General features: G+C 27.2%; 1 protein-coding gene across 1 annotated transcript; it reads left to right on the top strand.

The window, feature by feature from the left end:
• Positions 1-25,228: 25,228 nt before the first annotated feature.
• LOC129958468 (uncharacterized) lies at positions 25,229-26,236 on the top strand. The gene has a single exon (XM_056070964.1). It carries the CDS (start codon positions 25,229-25,231, stop codon positions 26,234-26,236), a length of 1,008 nt encoding a protein of 335 aa, XP_055926939.1.
• Positions 26,237-27,038: the final 802 nt, after the last annotated feature.

Here is a 27,038-nt window from a genome sequence, read left to right as displayed (position 1 = left end):
CAAAAAGTTATAAAACATCCAAACATACCAACTTGTAATCACATCAAATATCAAATCTTTTGAAAAATGGATTACAGAATACTGCACAAAAATATTCTATTTTCATAACATATTTATTCAGCTTCTTTTTAAAAATGAACCTTCCCTTTCTTGCTCAATCTTTTTTAATACATAGTTTCTGATTCATTTCAAAATACTGTTTAAGAATCTTAGAAAGAAATCCTAAAATATTTCTTTTTGCTGATAGTACCATTATTAACATTTACCGATAATACAACACTAAAAAATCACACGAATGCTTCATTTGAAATGCAAAACAAAACAGGAAGAAACGATTAATTTTTTTCTCCATCAGATGGTGTTATAACTATAATCAACATCTGCTACTTATCCATATTTCATTTTCCATTACAGATTGCAAATATATCAATTATTAAAAAATTAAAAAACTAATCCTTCAAATTAGCATATGCAACAGCTAAGATATGTTTAATTTGCATTTTTTAGGATGAAATTTATAAAATATTATAAAATATAAATGCTTGAAATGTTAAAGAAACTTTTTGGAAATGACAATATTAAAAAAATATAAACTGTTAAGAAATATCAAAACAATGTGCCGTATGTGAAACTTGTCCTCTTATATTACTGTTTTTTTTCAAATTGGGAGTTTATATCAACTATCAATATGGTTAATAGGGACTATTAATGATGTTTTTATATAGCAATATATAGCAATACTCTAAAATAAAAACATTTACGGCAAGAAAATCTAGATTTTTCCCACATACATTTCACAATGTTATAGCCATTTATATACACATTTTTTTAAAATTGAAACTTTATAAATAAACTTGTACAAGTGTTGTACACACATAATGTTACAGTATGGAACTTTTTTTTAATACTTAAAAACTGCCACTTTTGATTACTATTTACTTTAAAATAAAAGGCATGAAGAAAGGGGAATAAAAATAGAAAGACCATTGTAGTTAGAAGAGCCTACTTTGGGAGAGATCAAATGAACACTGGTCAATAAATGAAAATGTAATATTTTTATAGAATCATTCTCCATATTCTTAATCACAAAAATATATATTCTATCTTAGCTTCTACAGTAATTATTTTAGAAATGAAGAGAAAAATATTTGAAACTTATGAATAGTTAAAAATAATCTCAAGTTTCCAAAAAAACTTTTTTTTTAATATTTTAAATTGCTCAAAAGAAACACATTTAATAAATAAAAATGCTTTTAATCTGCAATCAAAGATTTTCTAATATTATATAATTATAAAAATATTTTTAGATAGATATTTTAGCATTTAAATTCATTTAACATATTAATGTCATAAAATTCTGATATCTAATTAAGACTTTTAAAACTATACTGAAAATTATATTTATTTTAAAAAGCCAGAAGTTCAAATAGAAAAATATCTAGAAACATTAAAAGACTATGGGGTGGGATCAAACTATCAGAAGCAAAGCATATTTTGTACGAATTAAAAACTGCTGATCTTAAATAGTTTTAAAAGATACAAAAAGAAATTTATGGATTCCTGAATGGGAAAATATAAATTTACTTGCAAATTCATTAATGACAAAGAAAAAAATAACACATTTTAGCTCAAAGACTAAGTTTCCTAGAGGTCAATTTTTTTAGTATAATGATTTTAAGCACAAAGAAATGCTTTTGTAAAATTTTATAGTTTTTAATGTGTACTTGTAACCATGGAATTTCAAAATATTTTATATATGAAATTTTAAGAAAATGTACAACAAAATAAGAAAAATTAAAAATGAAACAAAGCAAGAGTCGGATCTATCACTAGGAGAGATAAATACATAATACATCCACACTAGTGCTATGTAACATGTTTTTATTCTCTTCAAAAGGTCTTGATTAATTCAACGGCAAGGATTACAAATTTATTCAAGCAAGTATTTCAAAAATCACTTCCCTGCTCATTATAACATATCTAAATATTTTTATCTGAAAATAAATTTCCAAGCAGCATCTTCCATGCCATATTTAATGCACTTAAATAATAACTTCCTTCATTTTAAAAGTAAAATAATATGTAAGGAAATAAACTTTCAATTTCATATTTTAAACATATATATGTGAAATATTTTTAACTAAACTATATTCTAAAAATAATTTTATAATCACTTGAGTTCTAACTTCATAATAATTATAACTTTTGAGATGCACTAATTATTTTTTCATAGAATCAAGATGCTGTATTGGCATATCCTTTTCTAAAATTATTCAAACTTAAAATATTTTCTCATTGCCTCTTTTTCCAGCTTTCTGCCTTTATATGTTATTTTATGTGCTATACTCATCAAGCTATTTAAAAGAAATCTTGATGACAGTAAAAATTACTAGATTTCATGAAATCATAAATAAAAATTGCCTAAGAACTCTACACATTTCTTTAAAAAAAAATGTTTTACATTTATCCCTTCATAAATTTGTTTATGTAAATAATTTTCAAATTAAGTCAAAATTTCAGAATGAAACTTTCATAAACATCAACACGTTCCCCTAATATTTCATTTCCATATCTTGTAGAACAGAAAATGAGAAACCAGAATGAGAAAATGAGTATAAAATCCTCCTCCAATGGCGTATTTCTGCACAGGCATTGGAGGCAGTAGCCTCACGACTTGAGACAGCCTCAAAATCCATATTGTAGTGCTGAATCAGCAGTAATTTTTTTTTTTCCCATGGCAGAATTGCACAGAATTTTTTTTTTTTTTTTTTTAATTCTTTTACTCATGGGGGGGGGAGAAAAAAGAAATTCTATGAATTTCTTTAAAAGATTTTTATTGAATTAAAAAGAAATTCAATGAAACATGGGGGGGGGGGGGATTATGAATGAAAAAACCAAAAGTAAATCATTTTAAAAGTAGCGATATTCGGAAAGATATAAAAAAAACTATAAAATATTGAAAAAAAAAATAACGAAATATCAAAACCATTTGTTACAAATAAATTGCAATCTAATTAGCAAAATCATATGATTTGAATATTATTGACAATTGAGGGAGATAGAACATACCGGAATGATATCTAAATGCCTTATTTTTTTCGGAAACGAATCAACAATTGTGTTTTATTTATTTGATTTACAAGGATAGTGCACTCAAATGCATTATAATCAAAATAAGCTTTCTGTCAAATTTCAGACTATTTCACTTAGAATTTATTCATTTCAAATTTGTTTGCAGATCTTTGTGATTCATTTTTTCATTTCATTGGCAAACTGACTCACAAATCAATAATTCTCAGCTAACATAAGAAGGGGGGGGGAGGCGGAAGAGTTCTCTTTTACAAGAAATGTCAACGACATTCTTTGCATTGACAAAAGGGTGCAACATTGATCTCACCCTTGATCTTAGGTGGAGAAGATGACATTGCTGTGTAGAGATTTTTGTGTATTTCCGTTTCCTGTCATCTATATTTCTATTAAAGCATTTGTGCAGGTTGAGGTTCGAACTCGCAACGTTAGGGTTCATAGCCGAGTAACATAGCCACTAGACAAAAGTGTACACTCTCCTCCGGAAGTTGTTAACTGGCTTATAATGTTACCACCACAATAGTCCCCCACCAGTGAGTCGGTAGAGTTTATTGCGCCAGTCATGGCGAGCGACGAACGTGATTATCGCGCCAGGTGTTATGGCGAGCGACGAACGTTGTTATCGCGCCAAGTGTTATGGCGGGCGACGGCGAGCGTGTGTGAGTGGTTGCTGCCGGTAGATGGAACCACGACAGCTGAATGAAGGATGCGGTTGTTCAGAACCAGGGTCACCAATGTGCATGTTGAGGTTCGAACTCGCAACGTTAGGGTTCATAGCCGAGTAACATAGCCAATAGACAAAAGTGTACACTCTCCTCCGGAAGTTGTTAACTGGCTTATAATGTTACCACCACACATTTTATTCTCCTGAGATTTTCTTTTTGCTGGATTTTTTAAAATGCCAGTTTCTGTACACATTTTTAAAGTGTAGAGATAAACAAATGCAGTTTTTAAAAATACACCCTTTCTCAGCTATAATAAATATTTATTTACTGCCATTTTTGAATGATTCAAACAGAATTCATTCAACAATTTTCCGTATATGTCAGTTTTTTAAAAAATGAATGTATTTTAAAACAAAAATAAAAAAACTAAATAATTTTAACTTTGTGGCTTGCCATTTTCTCATTAATTTAATATTTTTAAGTGAAAGAAAACATTTATGAATTCTTAAATAAAAAAACTTCCATAGTAAATAAGGGATACATAACTATTTGAATTCTTTCAGTAGAATATCTTCTGAAAAGACACGTAATAAAAAAAGAGGGGGGGAATAAAAGTCTTGAGACATTATTTTTAAGATTTATTTACAACATAGAAAAAAATAATAATTAGAAAATACACTTTGTGCAATACATTTCTTCAAAATATTTATTACGAAAAAAGTGGCAGAAATTTTATTATATTACGAAAAAAAAATCTTAGGAATGGTATTTATCTATATCTATACTTATAAATAAAGCTCAATGTGTGTGTGTTGGCGCTCTACAGGCCAGGTCATTTGACATACAGCTACCAAATTTGGTACATGTATACCTTAGAGGTTCGGAATGTGCACCTGGGGTTCCTTTTTTTTAATTTTTAATTAGAATTTTAATTATTAATTAAAAACTAACTTTCCCGCCAAAAAAATCTTCCATTTTCCCCACCGCCAACTTTCCCGAAAAAAAATTCTTCCATTTCCCCCACCGCCAAATGAGTAAGGCTTCAGTTTTTTTTTTTTTTTTTTTTTTTTTTTCCTCCCAACAGTAATGAGGCTAGGATAAACATTTTTCGACCGATTATTTCAAACGATTCTGTTTATTTTCTTAATGTTTGATGCATTTAAAATTAAACATTGTCAATTAATCGATCTTTTAGATTCATTCTGAAGTACTTTTGAATTAAAATAACACAGAATATAGGAAATTAAAAATGTCTAATCTGCATAATGTTACCCCAACTGGCGTAGACAAATTCACGCATTTGCGTTACCGTAACTGGCGAAGAAAATTCACGCATGCGCATTGTGTTCTGATTGTTGACATGACAACCATTTTCAACGGATGATTTAAATTATTTTTAGGTTAGTTGCTTGCTTTTGTAATTAAATTGTATTTATGTTAGTTATATATATTTTTTGTATATGCTTATAGTTTTAAGTACATCGTTTTTTAAGTAGTTTTTTTAAACCTGTTTACGACCGATTATTTTAAACGATTCATTTTATTTTCTTTGTGTTTGATGCATTTAAAATTAAACATTGTTAATCCATCTGTTCATGATGAATCTGAGAAAATTTTGTTAACAAATTCATGAGATATTACATAAATTAAGAAAGATATTCTTTAGTGCCCATAAAGTTTAAACGCTCAGTGACTCTGTTATCAGTAATCATATTATAAAATAAATGCTTTGTTTCAGTAAAAAATATTATATTAATTACAGATTAATCATTTACACTTTAATTTAAAGCATAAATTCTACGAGAGGTAACAGAAAATTAGAGAGATACATATTACGCTATGACTGAAGGCCTTTATAATATTATGAGTGAATTATATGACTCTCAAAATTTGAAGTTTTAAAGTATTTTGATGAAGAATCTATTAAAGTTGGAATTGCGTAAAATATTTAATGGTACGACCGGAGTTTAACCCCTGCTTGGCGCATTTTTTAAAAATTGCCAACAACGGTCTTGCGAAATGTTCAAAAGCAAAGGAGCAGATGTTCAGTTATAGTGCATAATAAAGATAGCCAGCTTTGGCGCGTTATCGCAACCTGGCGAAGAAGGGGTTTAAACTGCGGTCCAACCTATTTCATTATTAAAATTTAAACGAACATTAAGATTGCCTTACTGGCTGGTCGCCAAAGGCGGCTAGTTATTCAATAAAGGAAGAATTACTGCCAACTAAATGGTGGAGTTTTAATTAAACTGAACTCAGTTATAGAAATACTAACATTTATTAAAGCCAAGGAATTGACAATTAAAGCTACTGATTTAACCCTTTCTCTGTTGTACTATTTTTTTAAATTCATGAATTTTTTTTCTCTCATACTAGATAATGATATTTTTTACTTGCTCTTTCTATTTTTGCAAATAGTATTCTATAAAATATTCAGGGGTAGAGACTTGAAAAATATTTAAATCTAGCGAATTACATTTAAACGATGGAACATCTCCATTCTAGAAATTTTAAAGTATTAGTCTCTTTAAAAGTAGATACATGTTATAATCAATGTATGTTGCGAGTATCAAGTTACGTTAATAGTTACAGTATTCAAATAGTATATTGTTTCAGGAAATTTAAGAACTGTCAGTCTTACAATTTAATGCAAACAGTTCATACCTCAAAAATAAATAAAAGATTTGGAATGTAAAATATTTTTTGTTATTGTTGAAAATATATATATTTTTTGTCGGCAAATATTTTGAAAGCATGTTGAATGTTTCAGAAAAATTGCACCATTAAAAAGGAAGACTAAGTATTCTTAAAGAACTATATTTCATTGAGCGGCAAAATTTAATTCATTATTTTAGTTAATTTTTCTTCTCATTTTAATTTAATGCAAAATAATGATATAAAAATATAGTTTTGATTTTCCTGTGTGTTTGTCCTCCTTGGTAAAATGTGCACATGTCGGGAACAAAATATTTTTAACAATGATCTAAAGCACTGACTTTAAACAAAACTAAAGCAACATGAGCGATTTCTTCATTCTACACTGGAGCACATTTACTATCTGGAAGGGTCTTGTAATTTGATAATGAATCCATATCTGTGAAAAAAGGGCAGTATGAAAATATGTGAAGTAGGCAGACAATCATAAATTTATGTCTGAGAAAAATGCAATTATCTTTATATCACTCTATCCCTACAACACCCACTGGTCAATTATCTAACTGTTACCACCGGTTCACAATGGAGGCAAGAACAAAGACTATTTTTTTTTAGTCGAAGTAGTTGCAAGACGTTGAAAAATACTGCAACTTGAATAGTTAGAACTGCTTTAAGAGAGGTGAGTGAAATTCTTATTTTATTAAATTGCACTTTGTTGTATTAAATGTTTATTTATAAAACTATTATTTTTTAACTATTTCTAAGAAAGTTCAGCAAATATAAACTATTAATAAATGTTCATGATAAAAAAAAAGAGCATTCATTCTATCTGACTGTTGTGAAATTTATCATAACAAATAGAAATTCAATTTGAATTGGAATTCAAAGCAGTTTTTATTCATGGTGAGATATGTTATAATCATTTTCGATTAACTCCATGTGGAAAAGAGCAACAGGATTTTACTCTTTTCCACATGGCCATTAAAACAAATGGTTTTGGTGTAAATCAGTGAAATATTTATTCATTAATCATGAATAAATCTTAATGAAACTAAACTTGATAGCATTAGCTTTTTCTTTCTAATAAATTGAATTCGAGTGAGTCTTTTAAAAATGATTTTAGATTATTAATTAGTTTAGTAACCAGAGCAGAATAGATTGCTAATAATATAATAATAGCATTAAATTGACATGAAATATTATGCTTTTAAATTATATTATGTAAAATATTGCTACTGAAAGCTTTGTTAACTTATCTAAAATTTCAAGTCTCGAAATATTTGCCATTTGCTATATTTATAAATATATCTTGTAAATTATGCAGTATAAAAGCTATAATCCAAATAACATGTTGATGCTAGTTTTCCTCTGTTAACTATAAGGATAATCAGTTTTAAATATTCTATTACATTTTTAATACTTTTGAATTAGCAGCTATAGATCTTGGCATAACCCGGTATGGAGATAAATCAAATTTTAAAGTAATAATTTTAGTGTTTCTATATTCTGCAATCATGGATCATCTTTATGAAAATGCACACAGTTTTTTTTTTTTTTTTAATTTTGTTTCATGATTTAGACTTTATCAGTCTTTAAAAGTGGTCGATATACAGGTAAATAATAGATTCCTTTCTTACTTCTGATTGGAGAATTTGTGATGCAATGAAAAGTGGTAAAACTTGGACCGAAGTATTTTATATTACTAGAAATGCTTGATAATTAGGAGATGAAGGGAAAAAATTCACAAAGACGGAAGTAGGGAAGATCTTGTACGTAGATGAAAAGGAAAACTACGTGTCGTAACAAAATTGTCAGATATGTTACACAAAGAATTTTCGTGGTGCTTCAAAGTGTATTGTAAAGTTTATTCAATATTTGGATATTTGATTAATTTTCTAAAAAGGACGATGAAATTAAAAAATTGCTCAAAAATTTTAAAAACACTGTTCATAGAATATGGAATCTGAATTTGGTAATGAAATGGTACACTTTAAATTCATGTCGCAACTTCTCGAAATAAATGGTAAAAAAATAGTATTTGTAGAGAATTCTTAGGACCGATTTATGGTAACAGGGCACAGTCAACTTTCCTGAATGTAATGGTTGCGTTGAAAACTTACAAATGCTAAAAGGTCAGAAATATAAGCAGTTTCAGGTAACTAAAGCTGCTGCAAAAACTGTTGCAGTTTGTCGATAATGCATGTAACTTTCTAGCTATTATGGCCAATGAATACGATTATGAAAAAATTTGATTTCCAAGGTAGTTTAAAAGAATATGAATAAAACAAATTCAGGTAAGTTACAACATAAGATTGTGCATAGTATAATAATAAAAGATATAAATATAAAATATAATTTGTTTTATAATTCTATCACACAATATTGTTTTTAATTTCAAAAACATTCAATCATATAAGTAAAGAGTGTTTAAGTGATGTTAAAAAATTTTGGCACCTTTTTACTAAATAGCATATTTAAATTTTGGCACCTTTACTAAAAATTAAAGTTTTGGCTGTTTTATGAAAATAAAAAAAAAAAATTATTTACTCTAACATTTTTTTTAGTTAAAAATTCCTAAGGAAAAATGTTTAAGTCATTAAGTTTAAATAATTAATTTAGTCCATTAAATAACTTTCAATTATTATTTTTGGTAATAATAAATTTGTTAACCTAATTCTAAACTTAAGTATTAATTAATTAAAATAAAATATTACTAATTTAGTTATTTTAATATGCATTTTCACTAAAAAAATTAAGATACTGATATGCAGTTGAATGAAAAATATCAATCAGTTCATGGGACAAAGAACATTGGCACTGTTTATTCTAGTTTGAATGGAATATAAATAGGAATATTTCCCTTCAACAGTTCTCGATTTATAATAAAACTCGTTATAGTTAATGAAAAAGAATTGGGGATTTATGAACTCAAACCACTTTTTTAATTGAATAAATTGCTTTTTTAAAAAAAAAAATTAAATAGTATAAAAACTAAACTGATGTATTTGTCAAGAATGATTTTTCAGTTTCAAAATTGGAATGCTTGGAAGCACATATAAATTTAATCCCCGTTACTTTCTAATCATCATACAATTTACCTAGAAGGGGAGGTCTCGGAATAATCTAACACCCGTGGTCTCAAATTATCAAAATCGGCCACTGCCTCTACCTTTATAATTTTTCAAAATAATTTTTTTTAAATAAATCATTGCAATGTCATTTTATATTGTAACCATCTGTCAGTTATTTAATTGAAGGCAATTAATTTCAAATAAATTCTTCCTTAATCCTAGTAACTTCAACAAATTTATGCTACTTCTTATAGTATCTTACCTCCTAACAAAAATATATAAAAGAAAGGTGATACAATCATTTACATTACATCATTTTAATTCTGTTTAAAATTACAACCCACCAAAAAAATTATGCTCTCAACAAGATTGAAAGTTTGAAAACTACAATAATTCTCTTATATCTTTCTATTAAATCCTGTAATTAATCCTCTTCAATCCTTTCCTGTTCAAATAAAAACAGTAATGCACAAAAAAACACATCATTCCAGTGATGCCCAGCTGCATCACAAGTCAAAAAAAAAAAAAAGTTTTAAAAAAGCAAAATCTATTTCTTGATCAAAATAAAACTATTGAATATATAGAAACATTTAATTATAGATATCTTAATATTATAACTATTTTAAAATGATCACAACTACATGGTTATATTCAATGCTAAAGTAAAAGAATCCAACAAAAAATCACATTTCATATCAGTTACAAGGGAAAATTATCAGTTTTTTTTAAACTTGTATAAACATTCATAGTAAATGATGTTTGTATTTCTGAGAGCAACCTTCACGAAACCGTAATTTTTCTTAATGATGTAAATCATAAAAGATACAAAAGGAAAACAAACTTGCAAGAAAGAATCATATCATTTTGAAGAAAAACCTTTCATTTTGATGGAATTAAACTTTATTTTCTTGCATTAAAAATAACAACTTTAACAATTCAACAAAAGCATGCAGTATATGAAAATTCTTTTTGGAAAAACTGTTAAAAAACTTATCTTCGATAGGAAGCACACAAATTAAAATTTACAAATTATCTGTAACTGAAAATCAAACTCTTACTTTTAAAATAGATCATACAGTAAAAAACAGAGGAAAAATATTCATAAAATCAGATTCAACTTATTTTTTATTTGAATCAAATGCATTTTAAAGTCCCTACATAATTATCAACTTTGTATTTATTTTTATATGGAGCACAAAATAGTATGCAGTATTAAAAAATTATGGCATTTCATAGTATAGATAACAGCTCACCATTTATCTTATTCCCCTAATATTTTACATAAAGAATTAAATATTTTTATCAAACAACTCACCAAAAACTACAAACAGAATTACAGATAAGAAATAATTTAAAAATAACAAAATGAAGATAACATTCTATTGAAGTCTAAAATTAAAATTTACAAACAACCCAGAAAACACTTGTATTTGTTTATATACAACTGAAGTAGTTTTACACTAAGATGAAATACAGGGAATTAATAATGACCATTAACAACATTACAGAAAAATAACAATATTCTCAACTTAAAAGGTAATAGAACAACAATACTTAAATCAGTTTCCCCGATTTTCATTAAATTTCATGTAATAAAGGAATCAATTTTTAAAAATATTTGATAGACACAACATTCTGATACTTGGGACATTACAGCTTTGTTTATTTTTCAGAAGGCATATAAAGACCGAATAGATTTATGTGGATAAAACATTTTCAAAAAATTATTTTAAAAACGAGGCAAAGGCTATTAAAAATATATACATAAAAAATGACCAGCTTAGTACAATATATAAGCAGAACGATTGCTTGATTGGAAAATTAATGAATATCAACATGTCATTTGAGATGAAAATGTGTTCGTCATTTTTTGACATAGGCACTAGTCTTATAAATTAAAATTTAGGACGAAAAGAATTTACTTACAGTTCATTGACTTTTTTTTTTTCTTTTTCTGTTTTGGAACTGACCGTGATAAAAAAAAAAGGAATATAAATGAGTGTTAATTAGATGCGTAACTATAGGAAGTAATGGCAATCTATAAATTATACCGATTTTTTTAAGAAGCCAAAAAGGGGACAATAACCAAATAACTAATATTTGTTTTGTTTTTTAAAAAAAGAGTAAATTTAAGATCCTTTTTTCTTTTTTAAAACCACCTATTTTTTATTTATTATTATTATTTAAGAAAGCGAAAAAAGAAAGGTTCATTTCGGCATCAAAGGAATAAGAGTATTTAAAAGGCATAAAAAAAGTATCACAAAATGAAACATTATGCAAAGAAAAAGAAAACATCTCTTAAAATTAGCTTTACGTATAGCATTAGAAACACACTTTTTCAAAAGAATTATAAAAAATCATTTATGCCAACTTCGAAATTATTATAAGAATGAAACATTTAAAATAACTCACCATGCAGTTGAGAACTTTTAGAATATTAGGGATCGCATTTTGACAGTGAAAACTTAAAAAAAATCTAATAAAAAAAATGACATTCACTTTCATTCACGTGTATTTAATTATAACCCATGTTCTACAAACATATTACGGATATGAAAGATAATGCTATTCCCTCAAGGAAAGTGTATTAAAATGAAATAGAGTGTTGCCAAACATACATAAACAAATTTCGTTAGTGCAGATTGCTTGTGGGTCTGCAAGAAGCCTCAATTACGCGACGTGGGATCAGGGAAATGTATACTCTTACGGGTTGCTATTTTGGCATGTTTTATCAATTTCCAAATAGTTGGAGACTTGAAAAATTCAAAGGAAAAAAAAACTGAAAAATTGACAGTAAAGGCTTAGTTTTCAATGTGCATTTCACAGAATAATAAATTATTGTTATCGAACCTTTTTCGAAATCATCAAAGATAATAGCCTTCACTTTCCATTATAAAAGAAAGGAGGGGGAGAAAGGAGACCTCTATTAAATATATAGTTTCTGAATGTAATTTAAGAATAGAATTATGTTTTTGTAAGTAAATAAATAAAAAAACATCAAGCAAGTTGACCGATTATTCAAAATTATTGTATAATTAAACACTTTCAGCTTTTGAAAAAATATGTTACATTAGTTATTCAATTTGAAATTACACATTATGTTTCGAAAATAAAAGGAAAATTTAATTCATTCAAAATATTTTTGCGATTGCATTTCCAAATTAAAAATATGTGTTTAACTGAGCCTTAACAAAAAATTATAAATACTTAATTATAATTTTTAAGCTTACTTTCCTAGATAAAGTATAGTGAATTTCAATTAACTCATTTCAATTAACTGTTATTTGAAAAACAACTAGAAATATGAACGTAATTTGATGAAAACAATCAAAGCAAAGCAACGTAAGAATATCAAAAACAAACGAAAACAAACACAAAGGATCAAACATGATCGAATTTGACACTCTCTAGAAATCGACCAGACCATGTCAACCTAAATGAGTACAATCACAGCGCATCTTATAAAAGCATCAGGCTGATGTGAACTGCGCTGTGATTGGACTCCTAAAGGTTGACATGAGCTTGCCGATGCCTCGATTTGGTGCTTATGTTTACATTACACTTCGAGATCGACGTGCTAAGCTTTGCTCTGAGTATAATATATTCTGGTTATCATATAAGAATATTCTGGTTTCTTTTTAAATTCCTTTCTACTGAGTTTTAATAATGGCATATAATATGCTTTCTGAACAATGTTTATACATTTAGGTTAACAGATCAGTATGGAAAAAAAATTCTTCCTTCTTATGTTTATTTAGGGCGAAAACTTATTGCATACGTTTTATTTTCTTGTTTACTCACGATAGCCAATTCGTGATGTGAAAATTTATTACATATCTTTATCTTTTTGTTTACTAATTATGGACTCGCATGAATCTTTCTAATCAAGGCTGAATTAACTTTTGAAGCCTTCAAAAAATATTGTCTTATAATATTCCACCTTCCATGCTTACTATTTTCATCAATCGCCATGTGTTTTCTTTTAATGACTAATACTCTTTAACTGTGTATAAATATCATTCACTTTCTTTTGCTCTGTTAGACTTTGCAGATATCCAAATTTGCCAGCCTTGACATTTCTTTCTTTTGCTTTAAATTCTTTATTCTATTGAATTTACTTTTATGGTTAGTTTCATTAGGAGCAATTAACCATGTTTGAACTTTGCTAAATTAACAAGACAATTTTAGACATACTGAACACAAAATAGGTAGACCGAATTAAAAGAAAGGTAGAAATTTTGTTTGAGTGAAATAATGATGCAAGAAGCAATGAAAAACTAATCAACATTTTGTATGATTCTTTCTTATGAAGTATAAGCAAAATGATATAGAAAAATCATTTTATTTGCAAATTAATTTTTTTATTGTGCATTTTACATTTTAAAATCAACTGAATAATCTGAACATATATTTTCTCCTCTATATTTAGATAATGCTGGAGAATTATTGGAGCAAGTGTCATCAGTTGTCAGGAAATTTTTTATATCTCATTCTGAAAAGATATTCTCTAAATATTTTGCAATGATATGATTGTATATATCATTTTCTTTCATTTATTAAATAATTATGAATTTCAATAATAAATAAAATACAAAAAATGATATGTTTGAAGTAAACTTTAGTTTTCAATTGTATATTAACCACATGCTAACAATTAAGTGCCAAGTATCATTGCTTATAAATTCTTTCATAATTAAATCTTGACTATATTCATCAACAGCATGCAGTTTATATCCAAATACTTAATTTATATATGTAGGTTTATTCAACAATTTGTAAATAAATTAATATTCTTTATATATTATGCAGTTTTACACTATAGTTATCATAACATTATTTTGGATTTATTTAAAAAAAAAAGGCATCTTTTATTTTTTTATGAATAATAAATATAAATGTCATTTAAAGGCTGTTTATAACATATATAGTTATTTGTCTTATAATAAAAATGTGAATACAGATCTTGAAAATTTTAATATTAAAATTTGAAATGGTTTTCAGGAAGAAAGATTGACAATAAATGTATGTCAATGACTATTTTAACATATTTATCACATATATTTGGTAAAGAAGATTCAGATTTATATGTAATTTTACAGTTATTTTTTGTGTATAATTTAACATGGTTAGTATGATTTTTAATAGCCAATCTAATCTTGCAAAATTTTCTATAATGATTATTATATCGTACGGGTTCAAAGAAACTTGCTAGAAACTCTCAGTATGCATTATGGGAAACATCTAGTTCATCCCTACTTATTTTACACAAGTTCAAAAAAGAGATTTTAGAATCAGTCAAATTAATAACTCAATTTGCTAATTGAGTTATCTTTGAGTCTTTAAAATAGCTCTGACTCAAATTTTATATGAATCTCTTCTGTTTTTAGATTAATTTTAACAATAATTATGTCTTACTTTTCAATGAATTCTAATTTTATTTTTGCATAGCATTGTGAGAAATAAAAAGCAATATTTATAATTTAGTTTTCCATTTTATTTTTAGCTATTTTATTTATAACAATTTTTACGATGCATTGTTTCCTCTTGCTTCATTGAGTATAATGCATTGTAATCAGGTCATTTTATAATAATTTTAATCAAAAATTTTCTTTTATTGTAAAGTTGTGATGTTATGTTTGCATTTACTTTAACAGCATTTATGTACTTTTCATTGCCCTGTAGCTTTATTTATACATAATATTATTCAATCTAAAGATCAATATTTAGTTTTGTTTACCTCCAATCATTCATAACAAATTTATTTGTTATTATGCACATTTCTTTCTAATTCAACAAAATATAATATATAATAGTTGCCTGATTGACAATGATTTTATAAAAAAGTCATATTCTGTCTTTAGATTTTAAGCTACAATACTAGATTTTGAGCCCCTTATTTATTTTTCATTTGGTTTCTATAATATAATTTTGTCTGTGTTTTTTCAGTGATTTTATCTCTATTTTCTAAATATTTCATGTTCAAAAATTGATACAATATTGCAGTATTGATGTTTGATAATATTCAACTTGAAAGTATTGGATAAGAAAGTGGAAGATTTGCTAAGGAAGAAAATCCAGCTGGCAGCCATGCCAAACTAGATGATCTTTTCATCTGTGATAGCAGTTATTTGCATGCATCACAGCTGTGATAGATCTTCTTGAATGGATATGCCAATAAATTATTCATAAGTATCTTAGTGCAATATTGATTTTTATACTGTATTATCTGTGATCCCCCTTCCCCAAAAAAAATTTTAAATAGTAGCATAATTATTAATTCTTTTATGTGTATATTCAGTTTTGATATATTTACAATAGAAAATTGAAATGTTGTTATTTCATTCTTTAAAACTAATTCAAAAAAATGTCAAGTATGTAAATATTTTGAGCTACACCTGCCAATTTTTTTTTTTTTTTTTTAATTTTTCTATTTTTAAATTGAGGTTATTTAATTTGTATTATATGGATTTTAAATGTATTTTTATTTCATATATAAATTGATATTTTCAAAAAATAGAATAAATGCATTAATTCTGAGATGATTATAAATGCATTTTAACATTGAGTATTAAGAAAACGAATTTAAATATGAAATAATTATTCATATTTATTAGTTAATGAATATTAATTATTCTAGATAATTATTAATAATAAAGTTAATATGATTTTGTAAAATTACTAATCAATATTTCGCTTTAATATTTAACTTAGCAAAAATTATGAGAAACACACAATTGAAATGCCTACCATAAGAAGTTCATTTAATTCTATTTTTTAAAGTTATTGAATATGTATTTTAATATGAAACTATTTTTAATGCATTCTAGAAATTGGGACTCAAAAAATCTGTACTACTGTTTTTTAATTTTTTTTTTTTTTATTATTATTAAATAGAATTCACAATGAGAAGGTATAGCTTTTGAAAGATAAAAATATAAATACTGCTTACTGATACATGTTTTCCCCTTTGCTTTCAATGTAGAAGAACTTAAATGATTATCCTACTTTAGATAGTATAAAAGTAATCCTGAAATCCTAACTCAATTTCATGGTCATCTACTCCAATTTAATTCCTCTCCCTTTCGATATAGGTTTCCTGTTACTTTCTTTATTAATTTTATTTTCTGCGGATTAGGTACCACAGTGTAAAATTATTACTAAAATTTCATCTTTCTCAGCTGGTTATTTGTTTCTGTAGTTGAAGGGCTAAATTATTACTTTTAATATGAAGGGTAAACAACTGGTCACCGAAGACGATTAGTTTCTTTTAAGCTAAAAGAACATCTATTAGTCTTTTGTTTATTTAATGAAAAGCATTAATTTTGAAAAGTATTTACCTCGAACGTCGAATTCTGATGCTATAGTGTGATTCTTCTTTTCTGCTTGAATCAAAAATGCCAATAATGAGGGGAGCCTTCATCCCCTCCCCCAACTTTCCATCAAAAATGTCATTGCTGAAGGCGAGTACCTCCATTTTCAAAATGTCAGATCACTTAAATTGATGAGAATAATATTAATATATTTTTTTTCTAAATTAATAGAAACATTCTAAATTCAATAGGTTATAAATGGTGATTGAATATTTAAGTAAAGATTCTTTGATTGTTTTTTATTTAGTTTTCTTCCGGATTGAAATCCAACGGAGATCCATACCGAATCTGTAATGCAAGTTTAAAGAGACCGGTGGTTTTTTTCTAAAATAGTTGAGAACTGTTTGTGGAATAGTATGATTCAGTTGTCTCCATTACTTATTCAAACTGATATTGTCAAAGAAATATAGACAAATTTTCGCAGTTTAAAACAAGAAAAGTGACATTTTGATATTTTTATGTCTTTCGATATCTGTTTCTATGTTTGTTAAATTTTATTTTCAGATTTTTTTTAAAGTATTATATCAAAAGTATAAATTTATTGCGACTTATTATGCACTTTTGTACCTCCCTCTAAAATTGAATTTAATTTCATTTGTTATTTCAAATAAATATTTCTTTATCAGAAGATATGCTAGATTATAGAACATGCCATTCGAGTTATTGAAAGCTGACATTGTTTATTTCAGTTCGAAGTTCAGAAAGGATATAAAAATTTCTCATAATAGTTATCTGTTTATAATAAAATTTATTATAATTCATAAAAGAATTAAGTGATTTATGAAGTCAAGCCCATTTTTACTTATTAGTATAACGAAGTATGCAAAGAGAAAGTATTGTAATAGTCGAAAATCCAACTCGACATTTTAACTAATCTCAATATCTTAGTTTTAATTAATTTCCTGAGTCCATAAAGCACAGTTTGGGAACTGTCTGTTCATAAGTCTATGAACACAATAACTCAAAAGCGTCTTTAGCAAGACAAATTGAAGTTTGGTTGCATGTTCTTTCAACAAATTTGAAAATTTCTATCAAATCCACTGATGAATGAAATCCATTGATGTGAAGTCTGTCTATTTGGCTATTCGAATGCAAATGAATATGATAGACAGTAAATAGCTATAAGAATAAAATTGATATAAAAATTTAACATTTAAATTAGATACTTATCGAATTTTGAATTAAATCCGTCAAAGAGTTGAATGTTAGTTGGTCCGTATGCGATAATATAAAAACACAACGACTTAGATAAATGAAATTTAACATATGATTGCGATATTTAAAATGCATTCTGCGTTAAATTTTGACTTCAATTAGTTGAAAAAAGGGCATTCGCAATACATATTTGGTTTTCTTCACCGTATTGTGAAGCACAAAACTCATATGCCATTGTCAAAAAATAAAAATCTGTGCATTTGTGGCGTTGACGGTATTGTCCAATGCCCATGATTTTATTTGGGGAGGGAGGTGATGCCTTTATTAGAGAGTATACTAGAAAGTTATACTTATTCATTGGGCTACTTTTGTACAGTAATTTTCGTATTTCGAATATTCAATTGTACATAATTAGGCTGATTTTATATAGAAGAAACCCGTCATACGAAATAATAAATCTACTTTGAACAATGAATTGCCTTGCGGTTTTTCAACAACGACCTTCCATTTTCTTTCAGCCTAAGAGTTTTACACAAGCGTATTTAAATTTTTTAGCATAAAGCATTTCGCTCATTGATTTTTTGGGTCAATTTTTTTTTCTTCTTTCAGTACAACAAATTTTAAATTTTACATTATAACTTAGTGAATAAATTTTTAAAGAAAAGTTTCATATGATGCATTCAAACATTTTTGTTTGGTTTTAATGCGTTGAAATGAAAACTGACATTAATACCCATTTAAAAAACATTATTTTTCATCTAATTTTCACTAAGAATTCACTTTTAAATTATTAATAAAAATTATTTTGCCAAATTTAAATAACAAATCATATATTACCATAAAAGAATTTTGTTATTTGTCAAATGCGATTCAATAATAGAGATGATAATGTTTTAAACCTAATGTCAACCAATAACAAATAACACTTTTTGAAACATTTTATTCATTTCGAAAATAATATTTCTTACGACATTCGGCTTAAAATTTTACTGTAATTATCTTCAGTATTGCATCTTCAGAATAAAACATTATGTTTATTGCTTTTTTAGAGTTGAATTTTTCATTATAAAACACGATTTGGAATTTTCTGAAGCAATACTAAAAGTTTTTTTTTCTTAGAATTTTAATTAAATTTTTATAGAAGTTTATACATTATATTTCTAAAAAGGTATTCATTCTTATTTTGAACTAAATCATTAGAAAGGAATTTGAGACACATATATATTCCAAAAACATCTTTAACTTGCAACTTATTTTTACTAATCTCTCAAGCTACTTAATCATTAAGTAGATTACTAATCTACTAGTAGATTAAATCTACTAGAAGATTAAATAGATTTACTAATCTACTTAATCTTCTTATTTTATAACTTTTAAAATTTTGTCAAACCAAGATATTATGTCATATATTATGTTTACAAAATTTCATTTCTATCAAAACAATTCGATAGATGAGATAACAAGTTTTTAAATCTTCATTTAATGTTGAATTACAAAAGTGTGCTAAATAAAATTCGGAATTGAAATATATTTTGAAAATACATTTTGCAAGCTTTCAACTTAAAAATTTACTTTAGTTCGTCATAAGCATTACTTTTTTAGTATAAATCGTTATGCTTTTTGATTTTTGCATATTGAACTTCTGAAAAAGTAATCTGAGGTTTTCTATAATATTATCAAGATAAGTTTTTGGGCTAAAGCTTCATATTATATTTCCAAAAATTTATTCCAATCCAGTATAATCTAATTTTTTCCAAAATAATCGATAGTTTCAATTCATATTTTTTATTGAGATGCATGGAAGATAGCTAAAATATCTTTGTTTTGGTCATTCATCAATTTCTCTTGACAAATTATCATCACTTTCATTAGAAGCAAGCAAAATTGCTTTAATATCTTCTTTAGTGATTTCATGCTTTCTTTTATTCATAATGTAAAAATTAACATAATAACTTCAAAAATAGATTCAAAATACGTAAAATATAAAGTAACAATTCACGACTAAACAAAAATTTTCAGAATAGCACTTCAATAATGAATTTAGAATTTTTTTCTTTATATATATATATATATATATATATATATATATATATATATATATATATATATATATATATATATATATATATATATATATATATATATATATATATATATGAAAAATATAAGCCTTATGAAATTAAATCTCAATTTAAATTATTTCGGAATCAAACAAAAACAAATTAAAAACTGTATTTATTTGGTTTAATTTTGATTCAATTTTTTTTTCCTTTTAACTTGGTATTTATTACTATTACTAAGAGGTATTTATTAAAGAGAGACTATAGTCTCTCTCTCTATATATTCATAAACCGCGGCAGTTTGAAGTTTTTCGGGTCTTCCTTATATGAAACCGATAGTTTCTACTGAACATCAAAACTTCCGATAGCCCTTTTACAGAATAAGAAGATGACTTCCTTCCGCAATAACAATATTAACAATACATTTCATGAGAAAACTGCTTTGTAATTTGCCCCAGTGATAACCCAATAGTTTGCTATTGTATCCTTACATAGCCTGAAAAGAGTGCCTGGCATTTATCGGAAAAATAAAGGTGTTGGTATTCTTACATATCATTCATCATTAAGAAAGCAGGGGAAAACATTTCTTTCAGTAAATAGCCATAAAATCTTTCCTATTTTGAGCTAACAAAACAGGAATATAGACACCAAAACCCTTAGGAAACACAATAATTACGCCTATTAAATGAGTGCCACCCGACCCCTTCCGCCTTAAGGTACAGGGGAGTTGGCTGAGAAAAAGCCACTACCGTCAGCGATAAAACAGACCTCCTATGATGCTGTAGCCGCTTTTGACATTGATCTCAACTTCAAAGAAAGCAGGCGTCCAAAATCGTCCCTCTTGAAATTCTCAAAGCGCCCCTTCCTCTAAAATAAAATCTTCTAATATTTAATCTGTGACGAATGGGCGAAATGAAAACATTGAAATTATTATTTTGTAGTCTATTTAACAAAATAATGATGATCTTGCTAAATTTGTATATACGGAAACATTTAGAATTTTTAGAAAAATTGTTCGATTTTGTTTTATTTTTAATTTATTCAAAAACACAAGACTCGGTATTTTTTTAATTTTTTGCTGTACATTATTTTCTAGAGATAGTGAAAAATCTACACGATTTATAGGTATCTATAACAGTTGCAAAAAGTTAACAACTATAATTCAAGATCATGAGCATTCTATTTGTTATTTAATTCATTTATTGCTTGGAACAGTTTATTTCAAAAGAAAATATAATAGACGAATAGATAATTCAGTTATCACATTAATGCAAATGGAGAAAGATAGACATCTGACACATGCTTACAAATTATATATGGATTTTCCATTCAAAACTCAGTCATCCACAAGGATTGAAGTAAATCACAAAAAAGGAATCAGAATTAATACAGAAGACGTCTATCAAGATTCAGAAAATACTTGAGGAAGATAAAAACAAAGAATATAAAGTGGTAAAAATGCATAAAAATTGCCCAATACCAGAGCATTGTTTGGAGAAATGTACGAATATGATATGCGACTCATTATGTGGCCATCTTTATAAATGTCCTTGCCCAGATGATAATTTGTGCAAACATATCCACAAAATTCCTTCTACTTTTTTTACAAATGAATCCATTTTAAAATCAAATGTTTTTCAATAGAAGAAAGAAATATCAATGAAGATAATATGACCATTTCTGCAAAAGAAATAAATATAAAATCTACAGAAAGACAAATTATTCAATGTCAAAATCTTTGTTCTGAATTAACCAAATTAATAGAAAATTCAGATATTCAAGAACTAATGCTTAAAAATGTTATATCTACATTGAAATTTTTAGTAGAAGGATGCCATGGAGCCGCAAAAATAAAAAGCAGCCTCAAGAAATGCTCTCCAAAGCCTCGTTATTCAGTGCCATTGAATAAGAAAATGATGACCCAGATGAAATTTTACAGAACTTCTCAAAAGAGAAATAAAAAAAAGTTTACAAAAAGCAAAAAAAAAAAATCTAACTGAAACTTCTAAAAAAAGAAAAATACCAATGATTTGATCATTAGCGATAAGAAAAAACGAATATCGAATGAAGGCAGTAGGGAAAATAAAACTGAAAATGAAATGTCTAATTCTGTAGAAAATTTTCCAATTAGTAGTAAGAATCAACCAATATTGAAAGAAGATAGTGATACTTATTCTAACACTTTAACGGGTGATGTTTCAATAAAAAAAACGGGTGATACTTCAAGCAAAAAAACTAATAATGTTTTTTTAAAACTAAACAAAATTACGAAGAACCCATGTGAAACAATTATTAAAATAAATGATGTAAACATTTCCATTTATATGCTGAAATCGCTTGACTTAATTGTAACAACAGAAGAAGAAAAATATTTGCAAACTCTCTCACCATCTTTTAAGATAGGATGGTTATATGATGGAATCATTGAGGCTTTTTTTTTTTTTTTTTAATTAACTAAAGATTCAGAATCGTGTAAAGCAATAGACTCAATTCATTCAACTTTACTCTTACATAAAAAAGATATCTTGAACTTTCCAGTGATTCAGGATATACAGAAAATGAACTTTTTATTAATTCCGGCGAATTTAAATAATCATAGGATTCTTTAAATAGCTAATATAAAAGAAAAAATACTTGAATTATATGATCCATTAGGTCCAAATGTAAATGAAGATGTCTGCATATTAATTCGTGAATGAAGTGCATTAATTATAAAACTACTGAACACAAAGGAGCACTGGAAATTGATTACTCCAAGTCATATGATTCAAAAAGATAGCTACAACTGCGGAGTCTTCATTTTTTTTTTTTTTTTTTTTTTTTTTTGCATATCAAAAATACCATAAGTTATAAATCGATGAAAACTTTGATGCTACTAACTTCAGAGAACTCATCTTTGAAACTATTACAGAAAACTTTGAGTGCTGACATAATTTGAATTTATGTTTATATGATAATATTTGCATATCTGTGCAAATGATGAAGACCAGGCCTGATTAGATTTCTAATTGGGGACACCTCTGTAATGAATTTTCAAATTTTATTTTGACAATTCATCAGAAAAAAAAGCGAACCAGAGCTTTCCACCTCCTGGGTCTGGTATGGGAGAGAAATCAACTCATTTTATCTATCAAATAAACCTGTATCTATTAATCTCTCTTTCTCTCTATTTATATATAATCACTAATAGGAATGTTATGTGTTGTTACTCCATAGGCCAGACCATTTCACCAAGAGCTACTTAACTTAACAAGTATTTTAAAGAAATGAAAACCTAGGAGCGTTTTCTCATCCTTAGACATTTTAATTTAAACAAAATTTTTGCGTCTTTCTGAAATAATTTGCGAAAATACTACATGACAAAAAGAATTCTTATAACATAATACAATTCCTTAAAATTATCTTTTCACTAATACTTTATGTTGTTCATTATTGTTATTAATATTTTATTTTTTTCTCCATTGTTAATGATCAAAATAGAAAGATTTGGCATGTATGGTACACTACATAATAATATTGGTATATTATTTGGCTAAGGTATATATGGACATATTATATAAAATATCTTATCGCAATTTCTAGCAATCATTAATTTTAGCGACCCAATTGGTCACCAAAGTATTCTTTCTCTATCTCTATACATATTAGATAAAACTAATTAATATTAATCATATTTAAAGAAAAAAATCGAAATGTTATAAAATTAGTCTACACTGATGATGGTTAGTATATTTCATTTCTTTATAATTCAACTTTATTATTACTTTATTGTGAAAATGAATCATTCTAATATTTAGATGATAATAGTTACTATTTGTATGATTTGGAAAACTGAAAATAATAAAAATAATTATATTTTCATTGATTGTTTATATGATTCAAAAGGTGTGGATTTCATTCATTTGATTCATTAATTTGAACAAGCAAAAGAAAAGAAAATGTTGATTGCTTTTGACTAGTATTTCAAAAAAGTGTTGATAAACTATTTTTTTCAAATATTTTATTACTTTTTCATGACATTGCCATGAAAGGAAGGTCCTAAGATATTCTAGCTATCATTGTTGAGAGTTATATAGATGTGTATAAGGGCTATTGTTAAAAAATAAGAACCAAAAAAATGGAAGCATCAGCTTATTTTCTTTGATCAAACTGCAAATTAAGATTGGGGTAATAGGTAGGATCAACTATAAGAAGTTTGAGGTCTATTTGGAAACAATATTAGTAAGTTGTTCTGGTTTTTTTACACTTGCATCAGAGGAGTTTTTTCTCTCTCATATTTCTTTCTAAATTCATTAATCTAGAACTTTTAACTTTTTAAGATGCACAATAATTTAAGAAGTGTAATTTTTTAAAATCAAATTTCAAGCAATGGAGTCATGTTTGAAAATAATTGATGAATGAAATGTTTATTTAAATTCCTTTGTAATACAATATTTTTTTATTCATTTCAGTTAGTTACAGAAACACTTAAAAATAACACTGAACAACTTGTAATTTAATTAATAAAACTATATTATTTATAGACAGTAGTTTTATAATAGTACTTAATATACGACTTAAGGAATATCACCAAATCTTTTGAGAAATGACAATGTTATTGAAATCACAATCTCATCTTTTATATAAGGAAAAGTTATTATATGTTTATAATTTTAATACATAAGCTATTGATTAAAGGAAGAACTTTATTTCTATTTGAAGGACCAATGATTTTGTTTAAAACAATACCAATGTAAAATGGTGAATTTTTATCAGCAATTCACTTGAAAATATTTGTTTAAAATTTGCCAGAACTTTATCTGGATATTTGAAAAGGCCACTTTAATTCATAAGTATAACTGATAATACAAATCTTTTTGCATATACACATATTTATTATTTATAAAATGAATATAAGTATAGACCTTCTATTCAATATGAAATATTTGGGATCAGATTTACTGTACGGTCACCCTTGGCGCAATTTTTTTAGATTGGCGATAAATCTTTCTATATGGCAACCCCCATCCGACCGACAACTAATTATAATAGGGTAATTGCATTAACCCTATTGGTCAACTGGTCAACTGAATGTAGACGCCATTATTTAATTTTCGTTTGACCACGTTGCACGTGTGCTTTTTCAATCTTCAGCTCCCGCGTTCTTTTATTTGGATTTTTTTGTGATGGCTGCTGCATGGGGAATGTCTGAGGTAGGTGCGAGAATGTTTGGTGAGAATGATGTTATGTGGTATGATGAGAATGTTAATTTAAGATATTTGTATGGACTAGATAAAGGTAAGGAGACGTTTGAATTTTGTATGAAAGCGGGTTTGATTGCGAATAAATATGAGTGTTGTAAGTGTGGCAAGGACATGAAATTGGTTGAAAGGCATGATATAAGTGATGGTTTTGAATGGAGGTGTAAATCAAAGGTGAAAGGACAAATGCATGACGTCAAAAGGAGTGTGAGAAAGGGTTCTTTTTTTGAATTGAGTAGAATGACATTGAATGAGATTTTAGTTCAGGTATATTTGTGGGTGACTCAGAGTAAGGTTGATTTTAATATGAAAGAAAGTAAATGTTCTTCTAAGACTGTGTGTGACTATCGTTCTTATTGTCGTGAGGTTTGTGTGGTAGAGATGATTGAAAGTAGTATGAAAGTGGGTGGAAGCGGCGTGACTGTTGAGATAGATGAAAGTAAATTTGGAAAACGTAAATTTAATCGGGGAAAACGTGTGGAAGGTAAATGGGTGTTTGGGGGAGTTGAGCGCGAGACGGGCAAATGTTTTATGAAAGTTGTGGATGATAGGACGACTGATTCTTTATTAAGTGTTATAAATGAGTATATTCTTCCAGGTTCGATAATAATTTCAGACTGCTGGAAGAGCTACGATTGCCTTTCTAATGAAGGCTTCGTGCATCTGAAGGTTAACCATAGTGTGAATTTCAAGGACCCGGATACAGGTGCCCACACTAATACCATAGAAGGAACGTGGGGGGCAGTAAAACGTGCTATACCAGCGAGCAAAGCAAAAACACAGCTCGATTACTATCTAGCCGAGTATGTGTGGCGCAAAAAGAACAAGCACTTGTGTAACAAGTTCATGGCCTTTGTCGACTCCATCATCCGCATTTACCCTCCTCAAAGAGCCGACAAGGAGCCGGAAGACGGAACATCGTCATCAAAGTAGAGGCGGAGCTTAAATGCTTAAAATGCTTGTTACAAGATTGTCAGTATGAGGGAAAAAACATTTTCGTCTCATTTCACACTTATCTGGATAAAAAATAATTTAATAATACAAATCCCGCTCTTTGACTTCCATCTATAATGTAAATAAACACGTAATTTTCTATTCAATCACAACACAGTAAGCAACAAAGTAGAAGTTCACGAACGAAACACAATCTAGAAATCGACTCTCTGTATGGCAACTTTTTTGAGTCCAATCATAGGCTTTCTTTCTCCGTCAATGTGGTCTGTTGCTTACTGTGTTGTGATTGGTTAGAAAATTACGTGTTTATTTACATTATAGATGGAAGTCAAAGAGCGCCATTTGTATTATTATTCTTTATCCAGATAAGTGTGAAATGAGACGAAAATGTTTTTTCCCTCATACTTTCAATCTTGTAACAAGCATTTAAAAAATTATTTCCATGCTGTCTATGGCATTTTTAGAAATTTTAGCTAAGATAAACAGCAGTAAGGTCAAAATAAGTATTGAAAGCTATTGTATTCCTGGCTTTCAAGAAGGTTTTAAGAAAACCATTACAATTATTATTTAAGTAATATTTAATACTGTGTTGTAATTTTAAATTTTTCCATTAAATTTGGGCCTGTCTTAAAGAGTTATTTAATTTCACTCTTTTTAATTCTGTTAACCTCCTTTTGACAAACACATTGTTTTATGCATTTTTGTTATTTTATCTGAATTAATATTCATATAATTCTTAGTATTTAATTTAGATATAATCAGCTAATAATTTTAATTAGTG

The sequence above is a fragment of the Argiope bruennichi genome, chromosome X1 (genome assembly GCF_947563725.1).
Source record: "Argiope bruennichi chromosome X1, qqArgBrue1.1, whole genome shotgun sequence".
Taxonomy (NCBI): domain Eukaryota; kingdom Metazoa; phylum Arthropoda; class Arachnida; order Araneae; family Araneidae; genus Argiope; species Argiope bruennichi.
The sequence above is the reverse complement of the archived record's forward strand: the minus strand, read 5'-3'. Positions and strand labels throughout refer to the sequence as shown.